We start from the raw sequence: 9863 nt of genomic DNA on the forward strand, positions 1-9863 counted from the left end.
TTATTGTTTGCTTTTCAATAAGGAAACAATAGGCTCAGAAAGGAGCAAGGATTTGAACCTGTGAGTTCTCTGGCCCAGAGCTGGGCTCTCTCCCCTGCCCACCGTACAGAGCCAGGCTGTGACGGTGTCAGTTGGACCAGGCTGATGTTGTTCATGTTAAACTAATTTGTGAGCTTTATGCACTCGTATGGGTGTTTTTCCTGTAATTTTTTCCCCTGATGGTTCTTGCTTCTCAGCCTGGAATAGAAAAACCAAGGGCTTTCTAGACGATTTTTCCAAAAGACTGGGCAGTATTCGAGTCACCCCATGACTTGACTCAAGTCACAAATCTGAGGAATGAATGTAGAAAGGTCAAGAATTGGACCCTACTAATCAGGTGGATGGTGCTTTGCTATAAAGGGGGCAGGAGGCTGCTCTGGCAGCAATATCTGCTTCGTGGTCAAGAACTGAACACTCACGGGAGGGAGACCACCAGCCCGGGGGCAGGAGCCGGTCTGTAGGCTCAGAGCTGGCCTAGCTGGACTCACTGGAGTATCCTGTCTGCAAAAGTCTCTCCACACCCGCCACTGGCTGAGTTACAAAATACAGTCGGAGCAGTTTACCCATGGAGTTTGAGTCATTCATCCGCTCTGCAAACAGCTGGTGCTTTCTGCAGAAGATCACGTGCATTGGGGTGGGAGAGCAGTACACAGGTGATCACAAAGCAGTAAGAAGTGCTGGGATAAGAATTTCTAGCCCAAGCACAAGGTGCCGCGTAAGCACAGAGGGGAAGTTGCCTGTTCTTATGGTACAGTCAGATGACTGCAGAGGGCAAGCAGCTACCATGGCTAGCACTGCAGTGCTTCGCACACGTGTGCTTGGTGCCTATGTACATTGCCCCTGCTCAAAACACTCTGGGGAGACAGATCTCGTCTCCATTAGAGATGAGGAAACACAGGCCCAGAGAAAGATGAGAAGCTATACTCTCGACCAAGGCACAACCCGGGGGAAGGTGCCCTGACCAGGAATTGAACCGTGACCTCCTGGTTCACGCTCAACCCCTGAACCACGCCGCCCAGCAAGATGCGAGGTATTTGGATGAATATGCAAGTCAGGTTTACCTGTGAAGTGAGTGGAACTTAACAGGGAGCATGAAGCTCACCGCTTACGCCCTGATCAGTCACACAGGCGGCATGGGGGCCCCGCCCAACACGGGTCCCCAGCGCCCGGAGGTCCTAGTCGTAGTGGTAGTGGGCTCTGTAGCCGTCAGCAACTGGTGACCCGCAGGTTGCGCGCGCAGGGCCACGCCTCCGCCCCCTGCAGCCCAGCGGGACCAGGCTCAGAGTCTGGGAGGAGAGTGACACGCGACAGTCATTTGGAAACTCCAGCCCTGCGGCTCTCAGTGGGCAGAGCAGGGCCAGGCGGAGGCGCCAGGCTTCTCACGAGGAGCAGGACCTGACCACCGCAAGACGAGGGCAACGGCCCGGCGAGGGGCAGGAAGTCCTGGGGGTGGGGCAGCTCTTTGACCCCGCCTGGCCCGCACCACCTTCCTATTGGATGACAAACCCCGCCCCTCCTATACATTGGATAGCTCTGTCCTAGGGGCGGTTCCAGAGCGCTCCGCCTACCGAATCTTTGCTTCCATTGGTCTGCTCTGATCTGTAGGGCGGATCCCAACGTCGACGCTACCGTGTCTGGCGTTCCCATTGGCTGCTCCCACACCCACGCCCGCGGCCGCCCAGGGCCTCCCAGAGAGGCCCATTGGCGGCTCTGCCGGGAGAGGCCGGTGTCTGCACCGGGACCTGCCAGCGTTGGCCGCGGACATGGCGCCTGAGGACCAGGAGGACACCCAGCCGCTCCTGCGGCCGCCGGGTGGCAGGTGGGCGGGCGGGGGAACCGGGGCCTGGGGCGGGGCCTCGCCCCTCTCGCTGCGCACGAGCCGGCGCCGCTCACCGACCGCCTATCCCCGCAGCGTGCCCCGCGGCCGCCGCGTCTTCCTCGCCGCCTTCGCCGCTGCCCTGGGCCCCCTCAGCTTCGGCTTCGCGCTCGGATACAGCTCCCCGGCCATCCCGAGCCTGCGCCGCGCCGCGCCCCCGGCCCCACGCCTCAGCGACGCCGCCGCCTCCTGGTTCGGGGTGAGGCCGCCGGCTGGGACCCCCCACGCCCATCCCTGGGACGCGCGATGGGACCCGCCCCCTGCCTCGCTTGGGGAGGACACTGAGACCCTCCGCCGATTACGTCCCGGTTCCCCTGCCAGGGGTCACCCAGTCCCCTTCCCTCGGAGGCCGCTGGGGGTGGGGTGGAGGGCGAGGTTGGGCCTCGACCCCCTGGCGCCCCGTCCTCAGCTGGCGATCCCCCCAGGCCATCGTGACCCTGGGCGCGGCGGCGGGGGGCGTGCTGGGAGGCTGGCTGGTGGACCGCGCCGGGCGCAAGCTGAGCCTCCTGATCTGCACGGTCCCCTTCGTGGCCGGCTTTGCCGTCATCACCGCCGCCCAAGAAGTGTGGATGCTGCTCGGGGGCCGCCTCCTCACGGGCCTGGCCTGCGGCGTTGCCTCGCTAGTGGCCCCGGTGAGTGTCCCCTAGCCTCGCGCCCAGGGACCGAGGAGAAGGAGCAGCCCTAGGGGCGTGGTTCGCCCCGGGCCTCCTGGGTGGCCCTTATCTGCTTCATCTCCCTTACCCTGCACTGGGCCCCGTTTGCCGATGAAGTAAGTTTCCGAAAGTGAAGTCCTTTGTCCAGACTCAACTAGTCAGTGGCGAAGCGATTACCCAGGATTGTGCCACTTCACTCGGCCTCCCTTTTGCTCTACAAATAAGATGGCATCTGTGGAGGGTCAACAGAAGCCTCACAGTATGGCTTGGATCCCCCTTGTCATCCAGACCACTGAGCACAGTCAGCAGGAAAATCCTGCCTCCTTTGTCCTGGGGCAAAGGCTGCTGCCACCGGCCACTCCCCTTCACTGCTCACACGCCAGGGCTCCCGCGGCTTCCCTGCTTCTCTGTCAGCTCCTGACCCAGCAGAGCCAAGCTGGCATCCCGGCTCTGCCACTCCCGGGGGCAGAGCTCCTCTCTGGGCCTCAGTTCCCTCCCCTGTAAGTGAGAATGGCAGGTCACCCCATGCAGTGGGCGAGGAATCGGAGAGACGGCACATCAGCCCTGTCATGGCTTATGAAGGACTCGGATCCTGCAGCTGGGATGGCTGGTGACCAGGGAACTGCCGCTGGTCATGGGCTGGGATGATCCGCCACCCACCCCCCAACCTGATCGAGACTGAAAGCAGGGGCTTGAGTTTCTCCCTGGTCATCCCTCGGCACCTGCCGATCATTTCACCTGCGTTTGCTGGGCAGCTGGGTTGGATTTTACGTTTGGGGTTTTTTACTGGGCAAAAACACGCCATGGGCACAGGCATGGAGTAACCCAGAAGTAAGGGCGAGGCCGCTGGCCTCTGAGCATAGTCACTGATAACTACTGAGGTGAAGAGTCCCTGCTCTAACTCCAAGGTCTGGATGACAAGGGGGATCCAAGCCATACACGCCAGCAGCAGTGCCACCTGGAGCTGGTTAGAAAGGCAGACTCTCAGGCCCCACCCACACCCACGGCACCAGCCTGCGTGTTATCAAGGGCAATGATACAATTAAATGCAAGTGTGCAAAGCTCTGTGCCCACCCAGCCATCACCCTACACACAGCAGCCACATAGATACCCTCACCCCTTTAAACACCTGCTGCAGACCACTAGGTGGGAGCGGAGGTCTGAGGAAGGCTCTGACCCGGGCTTGCAGTGCGGGGCCCACCGGGCCTGCAGCTCTCCCTGAACTGCTCACAGGTCTACATCTCCGAGATCGCCTACCCGGAGGTGCGGGGGCTGCTGGGCTCCTGTGTGCAGCTGATGGTCGTCACAGGCATCCTCCTGGCCTACCTGGCAGGTAAGAGTTTCCACATCTTCTCTTTGGATCCCTGTTCATGGCCACTTGGCCACCTTAAAGCCACGGAAGCTGAAGTTCAGGAGAAGTCACAGGAGTTGCCCGGGGTTACACAGCCAGTGCCCGAGGTGCTGGGTTGCCAGACACCCTCCCTGAGACCCGGAAGCGTGGGGTGTGACTGTTCTGGAAGAGCTGACGAAGGTGTGCGCATCCTCCTAGGCAGAAGGGTCTGGGGAGAGCTGGCTGCTTAGGTCAGTACCTCACTGTGCAGTGACCGACAGGACTCAAGAGGCAGCTGGGGCACCCCAAAAATCTTCAGCCCAGGCACCTGGGCCCAAGCACGTCTCCCTCAGAAACATCAGTACTGGATTTGCAGAGTGCAGAGGGCGGGTTCCGGGGGACCCTGAGGTCAGAGCCGGGGCCAGCATCAGAGGCAGCGTGTTTGCACCAGAGCTGGGTAGAAAGAGGGAGGGCTCGTATCTGGCAGTCCCCAATCAGGAGAGGCCCTGTGCCCCTTACTGGCTGCATGGCCGTGGCCTGCTTAGCCTCGGAGCTGGACTGTCCCGTCTTTAGGTGGAGAAAACCCCCTGGTCCAAGGCTGTGGAGGGAAGTGTTTGGCAGCAGGCCCCCGGTGAGAATTGTCTGGGGGTGGCCGGAGAGCAAGGAGGGCAGGGAGCTGGGGGCTGTCGGGCCTGATGGGTGTGGGGGGGGGCCTGGCTGTGTGCCCTGTGGGTCGATTGGCAGGTCCGTGGTCTTTCTTTTCACCCACTTACCATGCTGACTAATTCAGAGTCCTGGCAGCAGTCTGGCTGCCCCAGGGCCCAGGCGTGTGCCGAAGCCCTGCGTGCACACACACTGACATGTGGAACAGACATAGGGGTCAAATTATCACCAGGTTCCGTGACTTCTGATGCTCTGGTGTTCAGTGAAAGGTCCCCTAACCTTGCCTGCCTCTGGGTGGCCTTGCAGAGGGTCTGCACGAGGACTCTGTGAGGACTGTACATAGTGTTCCCCCCCAAACTGTTACACAAATGGCCAGGTCCTAGCCATCATTACACAGCCAGGGCCTCATTCTTTGTATAATGGCTACGTACATATTCACGGAGCCGAAATAGCATATTGAAGTACCCGTCTCACTTCTGCATTTCAACAATAACCACAGTGTCAGGGACAGACTGCAGAGGTAGGTAGGTCCCCACCCTTTAAGCTGAGCCCCTGGGTTGGTGAGGGGCAGGCACTTGCCGAGAAAGCCCGGGCCAGCTCACCCAGGCTCTGACATCTGACCCCATCCAGGCTGGATCCTGGAGTGGCGCTGGCTGGCCGTGCTGGGCTGTGTGCCCCCCTCCTTCATGCTGTTGCTCATGTGCTGCATGCCCGAGACCCCGCGCTTCCTGCTGACTCAGCACAAGCACCAGGAAGCCCTGGCTGCCGCGCGGTTCCTGTGGGGCTCTGAGCAGGGCTGGGAAGAGCCCCCTGTCGGGGCTGAGCACCAGGTGAGGGGCTGGGAGGTGGAGCTGGGGGAAGGGGTCAGGGAGGCATCACCCCTTTGCAGCCAGGGAGCCGCTCCCAAGGATGTAAGTGCACACACACACACACACACACACACACTGTTGTCCTGTGTGCCAGCAAGCAAAGGCCTGCTCAAGCCCCGCTCCTTAGCAGGGCCCAAGCCTTGAAGGTCACTGGGAAAGCCTGAACCTTGATCTTACTGAAGAGAAAGGCCTGGCCGGGTCCCAGGGACACGCAGGGCGGACTTGCGGACTTTTTTTTTTACGGGGGGGGGGGGGGCGTAAGGCAGGGGTTGAAATTGAGTCTCTGCCACTTACCTGCCGCGTGACTGTCCCATTGTCAGGCCTTAGTTTCTTCATGTAAACAGGAGTCGGCACATGCTGCTGCCGTGCCGGTGGTGGTGGTGGTGGTGAGGACTTGGGCCCGGGCCTGAGGCTGGTGGGATTCTGGAGCCCCTGGCCCTTAGCCCATGTGCTCTCTTTGTGCCCCCCCCCCCCGCCATCCCGAAACAAATCAGGAAGGGATGTATGGAGTGAGGACCTTCCGCTTACAAATGGGGAGGCCGTAGTGACGCAGAGGCCTGTCTATGGGCCCAGCAGAAGACGAGGCTCCCGCCCTCCTTGGAGCAGGGCGCCCTGGGAGAGGGCAGAGCAGCACTGACGCCCCCTTCCGTCCAGCAGGGCTTCCAGCTGGCCCAGCTGAGGCGGCCCGGCATCTACAAGCCCTTCGCCATCGGCATCTTCCTCATGGTCTTCCAGCAGCTGTCGGGGATCAACGCTGTCATGTTCTACGCGGAGACTATCTTTGAGGAGGCCAAGTTCAAGGTAAAGAGGCCTCTGCCTCATGCAGATGCCACTCGGGTGCGGCCTCGTCCCCGGGCCTCCGCCTGAGCCGCCTCTGCCCATCTCCCAGGACAGCAGCCTGGCCTCCGTCATTGTGGGCGTCATCCAGGTGCTGTTCACGGCCGGAGCGGCCCTCGTCATGGACAGAGCTGGGCGCAGGCTGCTCCTGGCCTTGTCAGGTGAGGCCCGACGCTCGGCCTGTGCGAATGGGGGACCCCGGCCAGGCTCCCACTGCAGGTTGGAGGGCCTTTGCCAAGGCCACCATGTGGTGGGAGGAGGAGGACAAGTGTCCCTGAGAAGAAGACTGAGATTTAACGGGGCGCTCGCTGCAGGCCAGGCCTGCGCTCACGGCGTCACCGCCTCACACCGTAACCTTTGCAATGAACCCGCAAGGAAGGTGCCATTGGGCCCCAGCTGACAATGAGGAAACGGAGGGCCCTGGAGGGGAAGTGACTTGGAAGCTCATGGGTTTGGGGGCAAGTGACTTGACCTCTCTGAACCTCAGTTTCCCTCTGAAATGGGGGTAATGGGGCCATCGGGAGGCTTGGGAGCTGCTCTGCGTGCTGAGTGGGTACTGCTCGCTGCCCCCCTCCGAGGTGTCCAGGCCACTTTGCTGTGGCCACGCTGGGCTGAGACTCCTGCCCGGGGAGCCACATGCCCCAGCGCCCTGCCCAGTGCCACCCTCCCCTGCAGGTGTGGTCATGGTGTTGAGCACCAGTGCCTTTGGCACCTACTTCAAGCTGATGCAGGGCAGCCCCAGCAACTCCTCACACGTCGACCTCCTGGCGCCCGTCTCCATGGAGCCTGCTGACCCCAGTGTAGGGCTGGCCTGGCTGGCGGTGGGCAGCATGTGCCTCTTCATTGCTGGTGAGAGGGGGCCTGTGGGGAGGTAGGGTAGGGACCAATGGGTTTGCCCTGTCACTGCTGCATTCTGATGGCTCCCAGCAAGTCCAGGCCTACCTGGTCCCACCTGTCCATAGAGGTCCCAAGTCTGCATTGATAGCTCTGGCCACGGGCCCAGCACCGAGCTAAGCCCTTTTCTTCTCCTCTCAATCCCCCCATCAACGCATTGAGTAGGCCCCATCGTTACCCCGAGTGTAAGAAGCAGAGGGCCTGGCCTGCCACCTCACAACAGGAAGACTCAGAGGGCGAGCCCAGCCCGGCATCCAGGCCCCTCAGCCCATGTGGGCAGCCCGGCCAGACTTCAGCCCCTGGGTCTGCTGGGAGCCGCGGGGTCTGGTATCGTGGTTCTGACACCCTGTCTTGTTCCACAGGCTTTGCTGTGGGCTGGGGGCCCATCCCCTGGCTCCTCATGTCTGAGATCTTCCCTCTGCATGCCAAGGGCGTGGCCACCGGCGTCTGTGTCCTCACCAACTGGCTCATGGCCTTTCTGGTGACAATCGAGTTCAGCAGCCTCATGGTGAGTCCAGGCCCTGGCAGCCTCCCGCTCCGGTCAGCAGAGAAGTGCTTTTAGATTGTTCTCTTCGCAAAAGACTCAGCGTCAGTGAATAGGCTGGCCCACCCTCCGGGGACATCAGCCGTCTTGGTCAGGGGTGAGGAGAACCCGGGGGGACCACTCGGGAGCCTTCGGGCTGTCATGGTGGAGGACAGCAGGGAGGGCCTCCCCACTGGACGTTGACACAGGTCGGGAAGGAGGGCTGTGTGGGGAGCTTCTGGCTTTAGAGTCCTCAGGCCTGGGCCCCAACTGGGCCTGGGCCACTTCCCTGCTCAGTGACCTTGGGTGTGCCGCTGACCTCTGAACCAGCTGCCTTGGCTGGACGTGGAGGAGGGTGCCGTTCCTTCCTCTGGGGTTGACGGGAGCATCAGTTCAGTTCAACATTTTGCTACCTTTTCATGGATAGACCTGACACACACCCGGCCCTGCCTGAGGGGCTTCCCAGCCAGTGGGGGGATGGTGTTAGAGCAGACAGACGAGCATTTGCTCAGTCATTTGCCCCCTCCCCCAGGTCTCCTGGTACATACCACCTCCAGGCTGTTCACGGTGCCAGAGAGCAAGGAATGGGATGGAGAGGGTCGCCGTTATGATAAGGGCTGGGACGGCAGTGGACAGTGTGGGAGAGTAAACCAGGAGGCTGGGCTGGGGCCGGGATGCCCAGGGCCGGCCTGGAGTCTGTCCAAGGTGCGGGCCCCTCAGGCAGCTGCCCCAGGGAGGGACAGCTAGGGAGGGCGGGGCTGTGCTTCTGGGCTGGGAGGATGGACAGGCTCTGCCCAAAGGGAACTGCTGTCTTCCTACCACGCCTGGGCCCTGAGTGCCGTGTGCTCACTGCCCATCTCACCTGCTGTTCACTCACCCATTCCCTCTGGCACCTCGGAGGGCAGGGCCAACGCCAAGTGTAGAGGGAAGGTGCGTGGGCTCTGGAGTCAGACCCCGGGAGAGAAGCCAGATGTCACTTGATAGTGCACCTCTGACCTGGGGCAGCCGCTTCATCACAGTGAGCCTCCGTGTCCCCAGCACCCACCGCCCGTCCCGTGGGCACTGCTCAGCCTCCTCCACTGCCGTGCGCCTGGGCAGCGCAGGAGGGTGGTCGCGTGAGGGCTGCTGCCTTCTCAGTCACTGTGGCGCTTCCCCTCTCTCTGCAGGAGGTGCTCAGGCCCTACGGTGCTTTCTGGCTCGCCTCCGCCTTCTGCGTCGCCAGTGTCCTTTTCACGTGGCTCTGTGTCCCTGAAACCAAAGGGAAGACTTTGGAGCAAATCACAGCCCATTTTGAGGGGCGATGACAGTCCCTTCCCAGGACAGTGGGCACCGGAGGGGACAGAGCCTGCCTGTGACTTCGAGCTGGGCCTCAGCCAGAGCCCAGAGCCCCTGCCAGCCCCCAGGGAGCCAGGATCCAGGATCCAGGACCACAGCCACTCACAGCCTCATCCTCCAGGTCCCTCCCTCCTGCTCAGCTCCCTACAGCCCACGAGCCACGCACATGAGGTTCCCAGTCCCTGGGTCCAGTTCCCACCGCTGCTCTGAGACTGGGGAGGAGGGGACATCTCAGAGGGTCTTCAGTGCCCTGTGGCCAGGCCTCCTGTGCCCTCCTGTCATGATATGAAGTGACAGTGGAGGAGGGGGACGCTTGGTTCCTCACCCTCTGGAGGAGGTGCTTCTGGAGGCTGGGTGGTGGCCCATGGCCTCCCAGGAAGGCATTTGTTTGCCAAATAAAGACTTGACTCAGAAAGTCAGATCCCGGCCTCTCTGTGAGCTGCAGTTTGAGGAGGGCAGTTTCCTGTCCCATAACCCGGCCCTCTGAGAACCTGAGGGTTTATTTCCCATTCCGTAACCTGCTGTACTCACTTCCCAGGGGTGCAGCCGCTGTGTGCACCCACCTCAGCACTGAATGTTAAGCTGTAATGAGGCTGGAGAGCTGGGCATCGGTTCAGAGCAGAGCGGTGGGGAGAACAGGACGGGACCCCAGGGTTGGTTTCTGGAAGATCCTGCAGCAGCTCTCTGATTTTCCTAAAATGGGCCAAGTACTACACAGGACAGCTCTCAACCTCAGCAAAATCCAAATTCCTAGGGCCTTCCAGAAGCAAGGTCACGTCCAAGTGTAGGCTCATCTTCTGTGTGGATAACTGCACATCTACACTGTCGTTAGTGCTGCATGTGG

At 61.4% G+C, this 9863-nt stretch overlaps 1 protein-coding gene across 3 annotated transcripts; it reads left to right on the plus strand.

Annotated features, from left to right (window-relative positions):
- Positions 1-1702: 1702 nt before the first annotated feature.
- Positions 1703-9427, plus strand: SLC2A8 (solute carrier family 2 member 8). 3 transcript variants are annotated; one of them, XM_054727516.1, is made up of 10 exons: positions 1703-1858; positions 1952-2114; positions 2341-2547; positions 3781-3901; positions 5192-5391; positions 6088-6231; positions 6320-6428; positions 6943-7116; positions 7524-7669; positions 8851-9427. In XM_054727516.1, the coding sequence occupies exons 1-10, from the start codon at positions 1803-1805 to the stop codon at positions 8986-8988; spliced, it is 1458 nt and encodes a 485-aa protein (XP_054583491.1). In that variant the 5' UTR covers positions 1703-1802; the 3' UTR covers positions 8989-9427. The 3 variants fall into 3 exon arrangements, with proteins under 3 accessions (XP_054583491.1, XP_008153547.2, XP_008153548.2); XM_008155325.3 differs by having other exon boundaries at positions 3802-3901; XM_008155326.3 differs by lacking the exon at positions 7524-7669 and having other exon boundaries at positions 3802-3901; positions 8851-8936.
- The last annotated feature ends 436 nt before the right edge of the window (positions 9428-9863 follow it).

Source organism: Eptesicus fuscus, chromosome 15 (assembly GCF_027574615.1).
Source record: "Eptesicus fuscus isolate TK198812 chromosome 15, DD_ASM_mEF_20220401, whole genome shotgun sequence".
Taxonomy (NCBI): Eukaryota; Metazoa; Chordata; class Mammalia; order Chiroptera; family Vespertilionidae; genus Eptesicus; species Eptesicus fuscus.